This window comes from Telmatherina bonti (genome assembly GCF_933228915.1).
Source record: "Telmatherina bonti genome assembly, chromosome: 15".
Lineage (NCBI taxonomy): Eukaryota > Metazoa > Chordata > Actinopteri > Atheriniformes > Telmatherinidae > Telmatherina > Telmatherina bonti.
The window spans coordinates 21,935,021-21,954,315 of NC_136613.1; the positions used below are offsets into that span (position 1 = coordinate 21,935,021).

General features: G+C 37.6%; 3 protein-coding genes across 11 annotated transcripts in view; all 3 read left to right on the plus strand.

Annotated features, from left to right (window-relative positions):
• Positions 1-797: 797 nt before the first annotated feature.
• LOC306766863 (uncharacterized protein) lies at positions 798-5,416 on the plus strand (the record flags this gene model as incomplete). The annotated part of the gene is made up of 18 exons (XM_079254714.1): positions 798-857; positions 936-978; positions 1,061-1,123; positions 1,230-1,385; positions 1,514-1,631; positions 1,770-1,948; positions 2,125-2,206; positions 2,286-2,410; positions 3,685-3,725; positions 3,857-3,877; positions 3,968-4,019; positions 4,116-4,175; positions 4,266-4,418; positions 4,513-4,630; positions 4,717-4,895; positions 5,006-5,087; positions 5,185-5,309; positions 5,403-5,416. 18 exons carry the CDS (start codon positions 798-800, stop codon positions 5,414-5,416), a joined length of 1,671 nt encoding a protein of 556 aa, XP_079110840.1.
• Positions 5,417-6,887: 1,471 nt separating this feature from the next.
• Positions 6,888-12,881, plus strand: tra2b (transformer 2 beta homolog). Of its 4 annotated transcripts, none has more exons than XM_079253781.1 (8): positions 6,888-7,015; positions 9,375-9,520; positions 9,655-9,811; positions 10,022-10,210; positions 10,328-10,443; positions 10,696-10,845; positions 10,996-11,066; positions 11,166-12,881. In XM_079253781.1, the coding sequence occupies exons 1-8, from the start codon at positions 6,992-6,994 to the stop codon at positions 11,174-11,176; spliced, it is 864 nt and encodes a 287-aa protein (XP_079109907.1). In that variant the 5' UTR covers positions 6,888-6,991; the 3' UTR covers positions 11,177-12,881. The 4 variants fall into 4 exon arrangements, with proteins under 4 accessions (XP_079109907.1, XP_079109908.1, XP_079109909.1 ...); XM_079253782.1 differs by having other exon boundaries at positions 6,903-9,045; XM_079253783.1 differs by having other exon boundaries at positions 6,903-9,021.
• Positions 12,882-15,154: 2,273 nt separating this feature from the next.
• Positions 15,155-19,295, plus strand: part of igf2bp2a (insulin-like growth factor 2 mRNA binding protein 2a) — a gene marked incomplete at its 5' end in the record, with an annotated part of 45,104 nt that continues 40,963 nt past the window's right edge. For 5 of the 6 annotated variants that reach the window (XM_079254884.1, XM_079254883.1, XM_079254885.1 and 2 more), the window contains 2 exons: positions 15,155-15,329; positions 16,459-16,519. In XM_079254884.1, coding sequence (XP_079111010.1) covers positions 15,155-15,329; positions 16,459-16,519 — 236 coding nt within the window. Of the gene's footprint in view, positions 15,330-16,425; positions 16,520-19,295 lie in introns of all 6 variants that reach the window. The other variant, XM_079254886.1, reaches the window with a different exon arrangement.

Genomic DNA, 19,295 nt, shown 5'->3' on the forward strand with positions numbered 1-19,295 from the left:
TTGATTTGGTTATGTAAAACCCAAATTAAGTGTTTTTTTTATAACACTACTGTATCAAATTTCCATCATTTCACTGTTGTAAAATTATTATTAACTTCTTCTTTTTAACATCTCAACCATTTGCTAAAAAGCATTAATTCTGTTTATTCCTGTCCAAAACAAAATGCAAAAAACATTTTTCTCTGGCCTCTTTATTTGTGTGAAAATTAAAGGGTTAAACATAATGGATATAATCTTCAGTTCTTTACAGTATGTACCAATTATTTATGTATCAATCAGCAATCAAGTGAATACTTGTGTGCACAATTCATAACAACACTAAGTTTGGGTTTCTAAAGATTTAGAGCATGTTTATAAGCATGTGTTATAATATGAAGCTAGCTGAGCAACAGTGTGTGAACTATAGATAATCTTAGTTTTACCTAAAAGAAAACAGCACTCTTGCTAAATTTACAGCTCATCTAAAGCCTTCAATTGTAACAATCTTGTGGCAGAAATTATAACATTTAATTTAAGGCTTGTCACTGAAGTAGTGCTGTTATTATATAGACAGTGGGACCTTACATTATGTTGCTGTTTTGAAACACTGTTTTTGAAAAAAAAGGAAAGAAGGAAAAAAAATTTAACTAATTTGTGGATTAAGCTCACTCACAAATAGATAACTGCACCCCTGCAATTTAGCTGACATAATTATGGCTATTATCTCAGGACAGTGACTGGCAACACCTATAAAGCTGAGAGTTAGTGTATGTCAAATGGCAACACTGAAGCCATACAGACATACTTGGCTGGCAAAGATGGAGCAGATTATCCTCCTGTGCGTGCTTTCCACCCTTCTCTCAGCTGTGCATTCTCAGGTAAATAAATATGCATGTATGTAGTGCTAGAATAAACTATTTACATGAATAGAACTGCTGAAAAAGTTGTCATTGCAGAAATTTTTGCTGAGCCCTAAATGGATCCCCATTGGTTATAAAGGTAAATGTAACATATTTTATGCGTGTCTGCATATGTGTGACTAGAGTAATGGCACACATACTAATTCACTCTTCTTTTAAAGAACATGAAGGACACAATGATGGAACAGCAATGGATAAAATCATTAAAGCTAACGAGATCCACGGTGGGCTGCATGTGATTTACCTGAGTTTCTTTTAAGTTTCCACAGCATGATGTAAAATATTAACTTCTGTTTCTTATCCTAAATTCTTTGCACTGATTTCTGTTAGCCACCAGAATCATAGATGGCACTACCACACTCAGAGAGGGGGACATTGCTGTTTCTTCAGGAAGGCGCTCTAAAGTCTGCTTTGCTCGGAGCTGCCTTTGGTCTAAATCGGTGGATGGACATGTCTATATTGCGTACACACTGTCACCAGATTACTGTATGTTGTTTTAATATTTCATAAATTCATTATAATACAACTTAATTCTCTTTTAGATTCACTAACTTTGCATTAAAAACATTTGTAAACTGCTTGTCTCCTCTACAACTTCCCAAATAAATAAACAGCTGAACTGGACAGAAAGCTGATAAAGGACGGAATGGAAAACATAGAGGATGGCACCTGTGTACGTTTTGTTCCTCGGACTCACCAAAGAGATTATATTGACATCCAACCAAAGTCTGGGTGAGACTCATTGCTATAAAGTTTGATCCCACAATTTAGCAAAATGTGTTTATGTCTTCAAGTTATGTCTGCAATGTCCTCTTATTGTTTGTGTGTGTGTGTGTGTGTGTGTGTGTGTGTGTCTGTACATGAACCAAGGTGCTGGTCTTACCTTGGTGCTCGTGGTGGAAGACAAACTGTGTCTCTCCAGATCCCTGAGTGCTTGCAGGTTGGAGTGATTTCACATGAATTCATGCACGCCCTGGGCTTTGTGCACGAGCAGTCCCGCTTTGACCGGGACAACTATATCACCATCATGTGGCCAAACATTTGGAGAGGTATTTTCAGAGAGCTTTGTGCAATGAAATCTCCACAAACTAAACATTTTAAATGAAAAAAAAAATTCTGCACAAATTTTGATGTATTATTTTCTATGTAGTAATACAAAAAAACAAGCAATTAATATTTAAAACAAATGTTCATTGACTGTGTATTCTCTTTTTTTTCCCAACAGATCGACTGAGAAACTTTGAAAAATTCAAGACTGACAGTTTGAATCTACCGTATGACTATAGCTCAATCATGCACTTTGGGATGTAAGTAAGACTTTGCACATTGATCACTAAATATATAATAGTTTGGTTCAAAACGTAATATGAAATATTTAATGATTAGGTATGCCTACTCACTGGGTGGAGAACCAACCATCATTCCCAAGAACAACAAGAACATAAAGCTTGGCCAATCATCAAGTCTCAGTCACATTGACAAACTGAAAATCAACAGACTTTACCAATGCAGTTAGTATTAATGTAAATTTACCTTCAGCACTTCAGCACAGAGCTGTTACTCATTTTGCAAAATATGCAAATAGTATTAGACGTGTTTAGAATAAGGACTTTTTTTTTTCTCTTTTCTGTCTCTCTCTGCAGCTGTCAAGGATGATTAGAAACCACCCAGAGCTGGTGTGAATCAACAGGACCCTGAAAGCCAACTTAATCAACTACAGCTAAATCATGCAAACAAATTTAAATAAAGATTGATTCAAACTCTCTATCAGCACTTCCTTTGTGTGCACACAGTTGTGTTTATTTAAATAGTAAATTCTTGACAAACTGAGTGGAAACTATTAAACTTCTGCAGTTTCAAACTGAAAAATTTGTTGAAAACTGGAAATTGTAGTGTGAAGTAGTTACTCAAGAGTCTCAACTCAACCCTTTATAACGAAAATTACCACAAATCAGTAGATCCTGCTGCTGACATACATCTTATAAAAAGGTGTCAGATGAATTAATTATATAAAAAAAAAGGTGAAGGATAAATAAATATTTGTTTCACTTCTGGACTATAAAAGATTATGTATTTGCTCCATGTAGACATGAATATTTCCATATTTAAAACAATGTAGCCTTAACGGATACATGCACATAGTTCAGGGGTGCCCAAGTTCAGTCCTCGAGATCTATCCAGCAACTTTAAAATGCAACCCTTGTCCAGCACACCTGAATCAAATGCAAAGCTAGATGACATGCAGAAAAGGGAATTCAGCTACTTGAATTTGGATGTGTTGGTGAAGGGTTGCATCTGAAAGTTGCAGGATGGTGGATCTTGAGGACTTGACTTGGGAATACCTGACAAGGTTAACAGTGCTACTGTACCTGCAGTACCCATTAAGTGAATGTACAATTAACTGCTCAAACCTCTGTGTTTGCCCATCAAAATGATCCCCTTTATATAAATAGAAAAATATTTGGGGAAGGATCAGATAGGATTTTATATATTTCCCTATATGGCCAAACGACTGTTGTTGTCATATGATAGTATATCACAAAATCATTGGTTGCTAGCTCAGTCAAAACTCAAATTACTGGTTTGTTGGACTAGGCCAGCAGTTATTCTTGTAGAAATTGCTGAGTCGTAGCACATCAGAAAGCAAAACATCTTTAAGTGTCTAATTTCTGAAACTGCTGCGTAATGAAGGTCAGCATCAGGACCACCTGTTACGGATCAGTACTGGACTTGAGAAAATTACACCTACTGAATGATGAGAGGTCTTGACCATGCTTCATCACAGAAGAGGGACCCAATCAGTACAGAGCAGTGGAGAAGAAGAGGGTATATAGATTCGGATGAGATGGGCACTTCATTCAGATTTTGCATTTGAAGACAGTAAACGTGAAGAAATCTTAAATACAATCATGCCTGCTGCCATCGTGCTTGGTATATTTTTTGGTTTGCTTTCTCAGGTGGATCTGCTACCTATAAAGGTGAGTACCAAGAGAAATGTTACAGATAATGATGCATTTAGACATATTTTTACAGCTGAAAATACAGTAACATGCACTTTTGTAATGCAGAACTCAACTGAAGCACATGAGGGAAAAGTGAGGTTGAAGAGGAAATACTCAGGTAGACTCTAAGAAGACACATTTCTATAATAACTGTTTTGAGAAGAAAAAAATGAAACTTTAGCATTTCTTTGTTGTTTTCTTTTTTAATGTTTAGATGAAGTTACAGACCTTGATGAAATGACTGCAATGGATCAAATCCTGGCAGTCAACAGCAGTGAGTGAGCTGTAGATTGCATTACACTGTGTTGATTTTAGTTTAATCTAAAGTATCCTAAAATTTGTTACATGCTTGACTTCTCATCAGGACTGCAAGCTCCAAGAGGACTGTCCTTCAGAGAGGGAGATATTGCCTCTTCATATGTACGGAGTGCTATAAACTGCCCTGGCAACGCCTGTCTGTGGCCTAAATCAATTGATGGATTTGTTTATGTGCCTTATATCCTTTCTCCACTTTATGGTAGGAATTATCATATTTAAGGAGATGTTACAGAGATACTTACAAGGCTATATCATTCAAAATAAAGCTTTTTTTCTTATTTTTTCTTCTATAGATGACATGGACAGAATCACGATTGAAACTGGAATGCAGGACATTTCCTCTGGAACATGCGTCAAGTTTGTTCCTCGCACCCATGAGGCTAGCTTTCTTGACATTCAGCCTAGATATGGGTAAGAATGACTCCTGCTTATGTGATCTTATGATGCGCTTATGCGTTGTGATGGAATATGTACTATAATTTACTCTGTATCCCAAGTTGCTGGTCATTTTTGGGGCAGACTGGAGGAAGTCAGACCTTGTCACTGCAGTCTCCTGGGTGTATGTGGTCAGGAATTGCTGCTCATGAGTTCATGCACGCTCTCGGTTTTGTGCATGAACAGTCACGCTCAGACCGGGACCACTATGTCACAATTGTATGGAAAAACATAATGCCAGGTTAGCATAAATAACCATTTCCCAGGATGACGTTATTGTAATGATAATGTGATCAATTTGATTTTAAAAGTTTCTAAAATATAAATTTATTTTTCTCTCTATTTTGGCAGACCATATACATAACTTCAGGAAACAGGTGACAAACAATCTCAATAGCCCATATGACTACAGCTCTGTCATGCATTATGGACGGTGAGCTTCTTTTTAAGGCAACATAATCATAGGATCTTGTTGTCAACGCTGAGCCATCACCATATAATTTATGCTCCCTGTATTTGTATGTACCCAGATATGCATTTTCTGAAGATGGTGGACCAACAATTATCCCCAAACCAGATCCTTACATTCCCATTGGCCAGCGAGATGGACCAAGTGCCCTTGATCTTCATAAGATTAATGTCCTGTATGACTGTGGTAAGTAACAAAGATTAAAAAAAAGGCGATGAAAAAGCAAACATGGCTGATCAGCAATGATTTAATTTTCTTTGTTCATTTTCTTCATTTTAGGTGCCAATCAGTAAAGGAAACCAAACTACTGTCAAGTCCTGCCAGTTGTGAAAAATAGTTCATTATAACTTTTTGAGAAACTAGCATGTGCAACATTAATCTAAGCTGTTTGGTTGTTTTTTTGTTTTTTTTGCTATGTCTATATTTACACAACGTGCAGTCTTTTAAAATATTTTATTTAGATTGTGTCAATTTGTAGAGTGTGTTTCTTAATCTTGTAATGTAGAATAGTAATTTCATCTAATTATCTGACTAGTTATCAGTAAAAAGCTGCATTTATTTAACATGAATAAAATCTCAAGCATGAATGCAGAAGCATTTTTGTTTATTGCATTCAGCTACCTACTCAATGCTCCTTTCACTTTTTCTCACACACACACACAAATACAATATATCTTATAAAAAGATGAAAAAAGAAGAATAAACAGGTCAACTTGTGATCTGTTTTTCATTGTCCATACTCAGTTATCATAAATCAATTGCTGTCTCAGTTCACAAAGTTTGCTTTTGGTTGATTGATTAATTTTTCAATTGATCGAGTGATTGATTGATTTATTGATTGATTAAATTTTATTCATCTCATAGTGGACAAATTCCATTCACGTACAACCCATCGAAAATAAATTTAAAAAAAACATACATACATACATACATACATTTTCAGGGAAATTTTCAATCTTACCTAAATAACAATCTAACATCTGTTTTTATTCTTCAGGAAAAGAAAATCTCTTCTACTTAGTGTGTCCATCCAAAGGGCAGACATGTTGCAACTGTATGAGAGGATTTGAATATAACCTGTAGGCATTAAACAGTAAGTTTGCTGCAAATATATTATATATGCAGATATATATCAATGATAAAACCGTCAGCTAAGTGACTTTAGAATAGAATAGAATAGAATAGAATCTAAATCTGAAAACTTTTACAGAGTTGTGAGCAGAGGTGTGTAATCCAGGTGTCAAAAAAAAGTCCTGTCCGGCAGCTCCCGCCAGTCATCACTAAACCAGCTGAATTTAGCTAAGCTCCACGGCAAGGTAGATGAGCCTGTTAGTAAAAAACAAACAAACAAACAAACAAAAAAAAACATCTATTCTAAATGCACACGTTTATGACCCACGTTTGTAGATTGCTGTAGTATAAATTTGCTTGTTGTCTGCAAGACAAGTGTCAATGCCAGGTGACACTAGCTTTGTTTCTTTCCAATAAATTGTATATATCTATATCTATCTATCTATCTATCTATCTATCTATCTATCTATATATATATATATATATATATATATATATATATATATATATATATATATATATATATAGATATATATATATCTATATATATATCTATATATATAGATATATATAGATATATAGACTGACATTATATATATATATATATAATGTCAGTCTACCCCCCCCCCCCGGGTATGTCTGCTACCACGACGGTACGTGTCACTCACTTATCGTGGGGAATTTGAGGGAGGAGCTACCTTCAGATCCGCCACTTGTTAGCTTAGCTGGTTAGCACAAGGTTAACATATCCGCCAGTAAAGAATACTGTGTTATACTTTTACTATAGGTTAATCAAAATGAGCGATAATGACAAAGGCCGGGTACGTATTAACTTTATTGCATTTAGTTATATTTTTAATCCAGCATATAAATGATTTAGTCATGTTTCTGTAATTGTAACCTCAACGATACTCGGATTGCGTCAGCTAATGCCGATTTCTTTGATAGCATGTTTTCGTTCAAAGATGATAGTTTTTTTTTTCAAGCTACACATATTATTTATTTTTATTAGCTTTACTAACGGGATAAACATACAATAAATAACTGTGTTTGTTTATTATTTTTAGCTAGCTGAACAATGCTAGCTTCTCGGTGGTAGCTAGGCCTCAGGCCCTGAATTTTAATGACGATTGTTTTCTTCGCAATGCAAAGACATTGTTGACAAAAACATACACCGCGGACCAGCCAGCGGTCATTTAAAAGTTTTGGTTGTTGCTAATAGTAAATATTTTCAAATGGGATTGCTACGTTTACACTAACACAAGCATCTACTGATGTTACACGTTTTTACATAACTTGAACGTGGTTGTGTAATATCGGTACCATATCATCGTTTTCACCATCACAGACAGACACTATCCAAAACATGACGGATTTATCAAACTTATGTTTGTAATTTTATTTAATAAATAGCTGCAATGTGAGACTGTAGAAAACATCTCGCCTAAGCCACGTTACTCGTCGTTGAAAATGATCAGCGTCCATTGTCCACGAAGCGACACAATGGATTACAATATATTATCCGATTGAACTAAACGACCTCAAGGTTCATCCTCACTCATTTGTATTTAGTCAAACTTTCAGCCTGCGTGTGTCATTACTAGGCTGACTCCATGTTTAATCAGCAAGTTTTATGCCCCTTTCAGCTGACAACGTGATGTATTTTAGAGACCACACCTCACATGTTCAGGTCTGTGGAAGACATGAAGCTTTGAAATTTAGTTTGCATAATTTGGCTCAATCATTAGTTTATAGTACATAGAGGGTAGCTGACAAATTTGGTTTTGTGGTCTATCTTACTTAACCAATGACTGCAGGCCTATTGCACATTATCCTCTAAAACGATATGTGCATGCTTTGATTACTTGGATATATACTTAAGGTAATTTATTGCACAGACATTCGCTCTAATATTCATTATTTTCAAGGTGGTATGTTCTGATAATGAAGGTCAGTATGAATGAATGACAGATGTATCTTGAGGCCGTTTTATTTACTTTGAGTCTGAATATATTCTGTTCATTCTATTATTTGTGTCTTTGTTTCTTTATTTTCAGTGAGGACCTTTAGTTCGGGTGTAATCTAATTATGTAACTGATTTGTTCACATTCAGTGGTTTGATATACACAGAAATCATATTGAGCCTCAACAATTTCTTTGAGACAATAAATGGTGAACTAAGCATTCAGGATAATCTTTGTGTTACAGCTGATAAGATACTTGTGAATATTGTGGAGATGTACATCAGTATACACAGTTATTTTTCTGTTTGTCTGATCCAAACACCATTCTGCCTCTGTCAGGCAAAGCCAAAAATATGCCAACATTTCAGGTTGAGTGGCAGCAATTGCTGGGCCCTCCTTTGGGTTTTTGTTTATTTTGCACACTCAGCTTTTATACTTCTCAAATTTATATTTACGTTTTTATTGGGACACGAACAGTGCATATGAAACCACTAAGTGAATATGCATGAAATGGAATAATTAGAAGTATACCCATTTATGTCAAACTCATATTAACATATTTAAAATTTGAATGAGCGTGCCATTTTAATTGTAGTCATATTCTTCATCCTTTTCTTTTCCATTAAGGTTAAGGTGGTACGAAGAAAATGCAGAAGAAGTCTCATGTCCACTTTATTTTCAATAATATGAAGCTCACATGTGTGAAGCTGACTTGTTGAATGCATGCTAAAACATGAGGAGGAAAGAAGTATTGGCAGTGTGTGAGAAGGGGGAAGTCAGAAGATGTAAGAAAATTGAAGAAAGAAGAATAATGTGAAGTAATGAAGTTAACGAAATGAAGTTGAGGAAGTAATCTGGATGAGGTCACTGCGCTAAGTAATCCTCTGGTCTGTTTGTCAAATACGTGCATGTTCTATTCTTTTTCTTGACTACAACATACATTAATTTAAATCATTGCAATATTATGTCACATCTGATGATTTATGTACCTTGATAGTTATTTAATTATATTTATTAATTTAATCCTATAGATCTACTTTTTATATCAATATCAGATAGCATTAGCCTGAATTCCTTATTCTAAATGTTTCTTTTTTGTGCTCTTCACAGGATAGCCTTAATTATTTTCTGTATTAAGTTTTCTTTGTGAATTTCCCCATTTATCATTTCATCTGCTCTGATAATGTCTATCTGTTGGTGTGTGTGGTTCGTTCAGGAGTCTCGCTCTGCTTCCCGGAGCGTGAGTCCACGAGGCTCTGTGAAGTCAGAGAGCCGCTCCCCAGCTCGGTCACCTGCTCATTCAAGACATGGCTCCCACCACTCCCGTTCTAAGTCTTGGTCTCGGTCCAGGTCCAAATCAGGGTGAGCGGGGCTTCTTTTGGATCTCATGTGCCCTCTAAATGTGAAGATGCTGCTTTGTCATCAGGAGCAGTTTTAGAACAACTGGATGGAAATGGCTATTAACCCATGTAGATGTGTAAATGCTGTCTCTACAGCTCCCACCATGGCTCGCGCAGACACTACAGCCGATCTCGTTCCCGCTCTAGATCCTATCATCGCCGATCTCACAGTCGGTCCTACAGCGGAGAGCGTCGGCGCAGAAGCCACAGTCACTCGCCCATGTCTAACCGCCGCAGGCACATCGGCAACCGTGTATGTGCTCTTTATTCATCTTTGTTCTCTCTAAACACTGTCTGTATCCTCACAGGATATCTGAACACTTAAATTCAAAACATTGCTCTGCTCCTGTTCAAGTTTTTAAGTTATACATTTCATCTAAAAGAGGAACCTGTTGTGTGTGCCTGATTGTGCTGCAGAGGAACGTAATCGCCTCCAAACCTTTGTATGTTTTTAAAACTGCAGGCTAATCCAGACCCTAACGGCTGCCTGGGAGTGTTTGGCCTGAGCCTATACACAACAGAGAGGGATCTGAGGGAAGTCTTCTCTAAATATGGACCCCTGTCTGATGTCTCTATTGTGTACGACCAGCAATCAAGACGCTCACGGGGCTTTGCTTTTGTTTACTTTGAAAACAAAGATGATGCTAAAGAGGTATAAGAGTGCATGCTAATGAAAGCCCATCAGACATGTTCATAGAAAATGATTCCCTTAGTCTGCAGAGGCTTTTAATGGTTTTTTTTTGTGTTTTGTTTTTTTTTTTACTGCCAGGCAAAGGATCGAGCCAATGGGATGGAGCTGGATGGGCGCAGAATCCGGGTGGATTTTTCAATCACAAAAAGACCTCACACCCCAACGCCTGGAATCTACATGGGACGGCCCACATAGTGAGTCATCAAAAGTACAATGGCTGTTGTGCAGTGACTAGATGTTTAGAAACCTGTTCTTATGATTGTATAGTTAACAAGAGAAAGATTTGTGTTTATGATGAGTGCCTTTAATCAGAATTTCTTTTTTTAATTAGGCAAAGTAGTCTTTTTTTTTTTTTTTTAAAGATTTCCAGGTAGAAACTATTGATATAAATCCTTACTGTACATCTGATTTTGGAAATTTTAACAAAGTTTCATGGTATCTTGTAGTGGTGGTGGTGGTGGTGGTGGTGGTGGTGGTGGTGGTGGTCCCAGTGGTCCTCGACGCTACTCGCGTGACTACGATCGTGGCTATGATCGCGGATATGACAGAGATGGCTACGACCGCTATGAGGACAGGGGTTACTACAGATCATATAGGTGATGTCTTGTTTTCTTCTAATTTTGCAGTGTCTTTGGAAAATTGATCCCTGGTTTAGGCTTTTTTTTTTTTTTTTTTTTTTAAACTTTTCACTTGTGGTTGCTGAGAAAAATGCACAGAAAGGATTATTGTTTATTTTTCTGTTTCAGACGACGATCTCCATCTCCATACTACAAGACGGCATACAGATCCCGGTCAAGGTCTCGGTCCTATTCTCCCCGTAAGTCCTTTCATCGTTAAATATTGACTACTTAAGGGCATGTGCCAGTTTGTCATTTTAGATTTGTCTAATGAATGTTTTTTTTTTTTCTTTCCCCAGGGCGATATTGATCATTTTTTGGATGGCAAAAATGTCTTCACTTTTCCAAGTAGAAATAGGAAATCTGATGGACTTTGCAGGGGATCTTCATTCTTAAAGGGATACTTTGATTTCTTTGAATCAGTTGTTGAGCACTTAGTTTAAGTGACTGGAGAGCAGCAGGACTGCTGTAAACAGGACCAACAGCAACGTGTGTTTAAGCAGTTAGAAATATGTTTATGTGTACTTTGTATTTAGCTCATGATATCTGTTTTATCAGCCACTGAAGCAGTTGTCTCTCTATGTTCACTGAAAAAAACAAGATATCCTTAATAAACTTCCAATGTTCCTCTTTGGGGATTAAAACGATCAGCTCAGTGGCTCTTTCCTTTGCAGGCTCAGGTGTATCAGATGTGCATTAACCTCAACCCTGTATGTCCTGCTTGGTCAAAAGTGCTAAGAAAGAATTTCTTCTTAACATGGGTGTTGCTTCTCTGCCACTGCATAAATGTTTGTTTTCTATTGTTTTTGGTGTTTTATGGGTTAAATTTAGGTCTTCAATAACCATTTAAAACACAAAAGTTTGGTGGTGGTGAACTTTCCAACTCCTGTGTTCTGCAGGTGCAGTTACTGTCTGGTGGTTTTAAAGATTGAATACATGGACAGCATCAGTTTTCCTGGCAGTGTGCCGCCTTTAATCTGTTTATAATTAGATTGTGGTCAACAGTTGACAGCGTATCTCATACTGTGCCACTTTAAGAGAATCCGGACTATCCCTTGGAGGTGATAATTGCATTTCAGTTTGCTTATTTACGTGATTAGTAAAAGTTGACTGACTGATCAGGTGTGGATCAGTCCTGTCATGGTTTTTCATTTTTAATATCTGGGTTGAGATATGTTATATATTAATTGATGCTCTTTGGTTGTGTACAAATCCTGTGTAAAATCATTCTTGAATGGATTAAAGGGGAATTGCTTGTTTCCACCTTGACTCTTGTCCTCTGACAGCTCGTGTGCTATTAAACCCAAACCTTAAAAATGTCATTAACATTGCTTTGGTTAATTAGTAGACAGTTTTGGTCTTTTTTTTTTAGTTTTAACTTCAAGCACTGAAATGATTAACATTTGATGTGTTTATTTCCCCTGTGGGATTAAAAATAATTTTCATTTTATTTTTCTAGAAAGCACCTAGCGTCAGAGATAATGCTGGCACAATTATAAATATTCAGTGTTAAATATTGACTAAATTTTTTTATAAGTGGTTCCTGGATTGAAGGACAGCTGTTCAAAAAGTTATCTTGCACTAAAAATTCAACATAATACTAATGAAATTGCCTTCTAAACTGTTCAAATGGGTTTTAAAGCGACAATCTGTCAAGCGGTGGTTTGTTAGCGCTCTTGATGGTATTTGAAGGATAAATAAATAATGAGAAATCAGCCAAAGAACCTTGTTGAAATCAAACTAATTTAGTCATGCCTGTGTAAAGTAACACTCACCACATGCAGAGGCCTGAGCTGCATCTGTCTGCAGGGCACTGAAGTCCAACATCTACCCCTGCTGGTCACCAGTATGCAGCCTTTCTGAAAGGTTAGTTTACACATGTGGCTTGAAAAACAAAAAGGTACATTATCTGGTGAAGTCCACAGAGATAGTTTTATTTTCAAATGGCCAGACTTTATTACATCAGTCTTAGCATTCAGTAATGTGTTAACTTTTATTTGCAGTTTGGTTCTAACTCAGCAGTCATCTTCCAACTGGAAAGTTGGAAGACTGATTCCTGGCTTCCCCTGACTTTGTGTCCTTGGGCAAGACATTAAACCCCAAGTTGCCCCTAGATGTGCATATCTGGCTATGACTGTGTATGTAAGTTGCTTTGGATAAAAGTGTCTGCTAAATGACTGTAGAATAGAATAAATTAACTTTGCTTTAAAAAATTGCTGGATCTGCTGTTTTTACCTGAAAAGGAAATTATTACCTGAATGACCAATTCAATGCTGTGAGGGCAGTTAACTACAATTAATCATAGCAGAAATTACAGCAGAATAAAAGACAAAGTAGCAAAGAGGAGCAGTGAGTATTTCTTAAGACTATTTGAAAAAATTGTATTTTATGTTTTTAAATGTAGATTAATGACAGTACTCACTTCCTGTGTTTTAGTGAGTAACTGATTTCCATCAGAAGAGCACTGTAGCTTCAAATCCTAACTGATGATTAAATTGAAGCTTGCCATGAATGTAAGATACTGTTATTTTTCTGTATATATAAAGTAAATCATATTGTGACTTCTTCAAGAAAAACTCATTTAATTGAAACTGCAAAGTCGGATAATTGAAAACTGCTTTATTTTTTCCATGTTCTACCACAAGTCTACATGTATGTGCGTGCCTCCCTGTATAACAGTTTTCTTCCCACATTCCCCAAATACCACACTGCTTTCCATTTGCAGATCAGTTTCCTTTAAGAGTGGAAGTCATTTTTGGGTGGTTGTATGATTTCTCAGCATACTGACCTAATTGGGTAGAACATACCATATGTCAGGAGAGCACACAAACGCATGCTTTAAAATGTTTACATATGCAAATGAAGCAGGTTAAAGTTAAATGCAGTGATTTTATTTTATTTTTTTAATGATCAATTCCAACATGAGACTGTTAAACAAATATGCAATGACTTTCAACAGATTGACTTGCTTGGGCCACTTGTTTCATGATTGTTATGGGGCTGCAGAAAAGACAACTGTGTGTACAAGACACCAGGAAAGTAACTATATGGGCTGTTTTGTAAATAGGCCGCAGTTTGGACATTCCTCTCTTCACACACTGACGTGAGCAAGAGAGGGACTGGTCACTCCTGCTGCTGGCACTCACTGCGCTACAGTGGGGTGGCAGTAATGTTCCAAAGCTCAGGAGAGTCACATGTAGAAACCCTCAATTGCTGTAAGAGAAGGCTCCTCCCCTTTGAAACTGATGTAGGTATAAGACTATTGAGTTGACATTTTAGCTTTGTTTGGAATCCGCCTAAACTATGCCTCCCTCCCAAACACACCCAATTGCGCACACCTACGCCAACGTCACGACAAATAAATAAAAGGATGCTATAGCTATAGCTGACTAAGTAGAACTGGGGGGGGGGGGGGGGGGGGGGGGGGGCTTCCTGTAGTGAGAAAAATGCCTTACGTCTATCTTTTAGTTTCACTTTCTGTATGTAAGATCATTTTCTTTTATGTTTACTTATTTTATTTGTTTTACTGTTCAGATTTTACGTAAAATTGTAGATCAGTGTCACAAAATCCGAGATATTTCAGATGTTATTACAAGGTAATTCCTCAAACAGGTGTCCACTGCGGTGAATGGCCCCTCTGCTTGCATCTCTACATAAATCCATATTTCTGCTCCGCTCATACATTTATCAGAAGGCAAAACGAGGGGATTCGTAAAAACAGTTTGAGTCGACAAGTACGGTAACATTGACTTGATTTTTCACACAGTAGCTCTTATTCACCTCCCCACTCCCATCCTGGAGGGATTCATACAGCCATGGCCCTTATTATGATTTGATGAAATAACCCCTCTGCCTCCTTTAAGCCCATCCCTTTGCTGAATGCACCCAGTGATCATCATGCCACTTTCATACCCGGCTGCACTATCCACGCTGTGCTAGCAGCAGTGATCGCACATGCACCTCCAAACATTTTTTCTTGTTATTTTTAAGGGAGATTTTATTTAGAGGCGGCGCTTATTGGCTCCGGAGTAGCGTCGTAACGACACTTTTTTTCCCCCTCTGCTCCCAGTCCCCGGTGAAAGAGTTTGACCAGGGCCAGAGTTGGTGCTGGGGGGTGCTTATTTAGCTTAGTAATAACCTGGGGAGTGTTTGCTGCGCTTTAAAAAAAAAAAACCCAATCTTTTTTTCTATTTTTTTTATTATTATTTTTATTTTTCTACTCCTCTGAATATCGGCACTGTCTCACTCTTAAGATCTGACAGCCTTTCGAGATTTTTCCTTTCAGATCATGAACAAACTATATGTTGGGAATTTAAGTCCTTCGGTCACTGTCGAGGACTTGAAACAGCTCTTTGGAGAGAGGAAGCTTCCAGTGGCCGAGCAGGTCCTGCTGAAATCCGGCTATGCTTTTGTGGATTTCCCCGATCAGAACTCGGCCATAAAGGCTATAGAGACTCTTTCTGGTAAGTGTGTGGATTTGATAAGTGATGCTGCTGCTGACAGGAAAAATTCCCAGCGAGTTAAACTGCAAGAACACATTAGGTCAGAGTGTCCGAAATGTGAAATATTAATCATTGCTGGTGTCCCTTTTCTTTTTGCTCGGGACAGTGTTTGCGATCGTGTGCCATCAGAGTTGAGGTGAACGCTCAGTCATGCACACTCCAACATAAATTGGGTAAATTATCGATCACAGGACACACTCGGGGATTTAGTGCCCGTTTGCTTCAAGAAAACACGGGCCGTCATAACGCAATTAACGCGCACAATAACCTATGTTATGGAGATTCCGATGGTGCGGGGCGCTACTTTGCAATCACCCGCTGGAATGTATGGGATGGTCTGATGGTTCGGGTAGGCATAATTATTTTTCACTTATTTTTTATCTTGATTTTATTGAAGAGAGCAGAGCGACGCGAGCGCAGAAAACTTGTCAGATCCGTGTTCCTCTGATGTCTGGCTATGTTTTTACGAGGTGTCTTGGAGGTGGGTCACGGGGGTCCAGAGGAAAGAGCTCATAAACAGGTAGCTGAGGGGGACGGGGTGAGATGCTAATTCCGTGCTGCGCCAGGCCACTCATAATAGTAACGAAAAGCCGTGTTCAAGCCTCGCCGAGGAGCGCTTCAAATTCACTACCCGCCTTGGTCAACACCGAGAAATAAGAGGCACCTACCTACACCAGAAAGAGTACAAGTTATTCTCCTTTCAAAACCATCTCTTCTTTGATGTTGCATTCTTTACTGAGCAAAAAAGAAGAAAAAATATCCCTCATTACACTGTGTGAGAGGGTTGTGGGAGTGGAAAGCATGGCTGCCCATTTCCCCCACACTATATAGACACATCATGCTTCATTTTTGCCGCCGATAACCCCAGTTGTCACTTACAAAATGTCACACGGAGGTTGTATTAATGTAAACATGTACACCGTGCACGCAACCCGCCCGTGCAGAGTACTTTTTCAGGGGTTGTCTATTTGAATGGGGACGCACCTACTTGGTGAAGTGATTCAAAGTGTTGGTGTGTAGGCCTACCAGCGTGCATTGTTACTGTTATGACACACAGCTAACGTTACACTATCAATTTTCGCCCTTACAGGTAAAGTTGAATTACATGGAAAGGTGATAGAGGTAGACTACTCTGTTCCCAAAAAACTAAGGTAGGCCCACAATCTGACACACACACTCACACACTCATTCTATACCGCTGTACTGTGATGTGCCCCATGGCAGACTGTGTGACCTGTAGGCTTCCGCTGTGAAATATAGCAAGCAGATTTCCTTCTTTTTCTCGCTGCTGTAGGTGATTTCTGCAAGGTTATAGATTGGCGGTGAAAGTTGCAATTGTGTGGGGCCCAAACCAAAGGACGAAAGCGGCACAGAAACAGTTTAGTCCCAATATTTGTAAAATACACGGTGGCTGCTGGCATATCGCGTGATTTGCAGCGAGGCCTATCCCACTTGGGACACACACACATACACATGGCGGAGCCTATATGTATTAGCTGTTTCTCACTTGAAATCTTTGCATTGAATGAAAACCAACTTTCAAACGGAGTAATACGTATTTATGAAAACCACTTCTTCTGGAAGGTCGTCTTGGATCTGTTTTTATAGGTGATAGTTAGGTTTCTTTACTCACTGTAAACATTACAGTGCAGGGCGAGCTGCATTTCAATGTCTTATGCGTCTCAACTGGTTACTGTATAGCGCGTGTGTGTGTGGATGTCTGTGAAAGACATTGTGTTTGCAGGAAAGCGAATCTATAGATTTGACCTCATCTCCAATACCAGGACGTTGGTATGGCTTATCAGCTTGTCCCTGCAGTTTACAAACAATGCGAAATACGTTGTTGAATACTTTGTAACAGCAATAAAAAGTAGAATTTGCCAGTGAGTAATACAGTGTAAAATAAGTCGTTTGTTGCGAATTACGCCACACTCGACACATATGGATCCATTTTATTTTTCTTGCAACAGTACCTTGTCCTATAGGAACAAAGTCTATTGCGTGACAAAAAGGTAAATATTCAGACCCTTTGTGGAGGAACACGTGACCCCTACTTTATGTGCTCCCAGCATATTCCTCCCCCTCTTCTGCAGGCTACACTTTCCAGCATTATAACCCTTTCTCTGCAATCCCCCCTTTTTAACCGTTTAACTCTGTTGGGAATATTATTTACGTTTAAAACACCCAGTGACCGAGCTGCTGCGTTTTTTCCTCGTTTTACGGCTCGTTCTGGAGGTGTTTTGTAAGCTGCAAGGCGCAACATGGTGTAAAAGCCTGCGCCACTCCCCTCAGTTAATGTGCACGTAGGCCATGGAAATGCTGGAGAGCTTCATAATGGCTGCCATGATGGTCCTGCACGCTGCACGGCTATAGGCGGAATCAAGATAGAGCAAATGTCCATACAGTACATGTGACTCCCTGCATGCGTCCAATCGGCAGTGTGTGTGCAGCTGCTGGACCTGCGAGCATGGTCTGAAAAAAAGGCCTTAAAGCGAAATCTTCGCCATGTCTGCGAGGTCTATAGGCGAGCAGCGTATGAGACGTACAGGTGTTCATTTGTGAAACACAGTCACCGTAAAACTGAACAGTTACAAGTCTTACATTTATTTTGTCACGTTGAGAAAAGTAATTTAAACCAGAAACCTCCTAAAACAGGGTTTAGAGCATTAATGGCAGAAGCGTTAACACTGATTTAATCTTTTAAGACTCAAATCCATATCTTGATCCTGCACTGTGAGATTTAATTAATATAATTTATGGATGTTTGGCTCATGCTAATCTGTTAAACATATTTAATTTATTATCAGCTATACTACGGCAAACAGGATATATTTAATTATCCTGCCTCATTATATTTCCTTTATATTAAGTATTTGTAACGTCTTGTAATAAAATAAGAGCTTAAAATAGGTTTGATTTAATTTGATGTAAAAATGTAATTGTAATGAATGCATTGTTAACCAGGGTTTGAGGAGTAAACTAATCAGCAGATTGTGTTTGCTGATTTTGCAAGCAGTGTGTGCTTTTGTCATCTTCAGGCCTGTGAGGCTGTTGTAGTTTCAGCTGCTGTTTGGTGTTTGTTTATACATCTTGTTTTGCTGTGTAGTGTGTGCACAGGGTTGTATTTGCAATAACTATTAAAATATGTCTGTTTATAAATATATTAACGTTATGATGCTGTTTTGCAGTAAAACGTTGTTAAATAATGAGGGTATTTTTTGTGTGTGAAGGCCTTTGTAAATGTGGTTTTCAGGTGTTAATGGATGCAGTTTGATGTATTATTTATAATTTTAACATAATTTCTGGGGGACATATTTAATGTTGTTAGGTTCTAATTGTAAAAGAGAACCCCATTATTGTTATTGTTATTATTAGATTTTTTAACAAAACAATTAAGCTTTTTGATTTTATTAGTAAAAAGGTTTTCAATAATCTTCTACCAGAAAATACTATATAATTAATAATACATTATTAGCCTTAGACAGTTTTTTAGAATTACAAGGCTGTTTTGATTTTTTAAGGCTGATTTATTGATGAAGATTTTAAAACTAAGCTCACTGAGCAAGGACATTCAAAACTATATATAAAATTAATATTTTAATTTAAGGGTGCACCACCTTGAAATTAAGTATCTGGTGCATGTAATGTCACTGTCATAACATGAGCTTAAGTATACCTGTAGATTTATAAGTTTTGTAAATAATTGTAAATAATTATTACAACCAAAACAATGAAGAAAACAAATGCTTTTGCAGAAGTTTTATTAGAAATATTACATAAATGATTTTTTACATCATTAATATAATCTTACTTTACTTGAAATAATTACAGTGATACAAGGAAATAAATTAATTAGCCTAAATTTATAAGTATTTATTAGATTTTGCCATAAAACTTAAAAAAAAAAGTGTCTCATAGTTATAAAAG

Bases quoted from the DNA above. Each gene is read 5' to 3' on its own strand.
- tra2b (XM_079253780.1), top strand. From the start codon at position 9,342: ATGTCTATCTGTTGGTGTGTGTGGTTCGTTCAGGAGTCTCGCTCTGCT. The intron at 9,521-9,654 runs GTGAGCGGGGCT...CTGTCTCTACAG, and splicing joins CGGTCCAGGTCCAAATCAGG to CTCCCACCATGGCTCGCGCA. The intron at 9,812-10,021 runs GTATGTGCTCTT...TTAAAACTGCAG, and splicing joins GCAGGCACATCGGCAACCGT to GCTAATCCAGACCCTAACGG.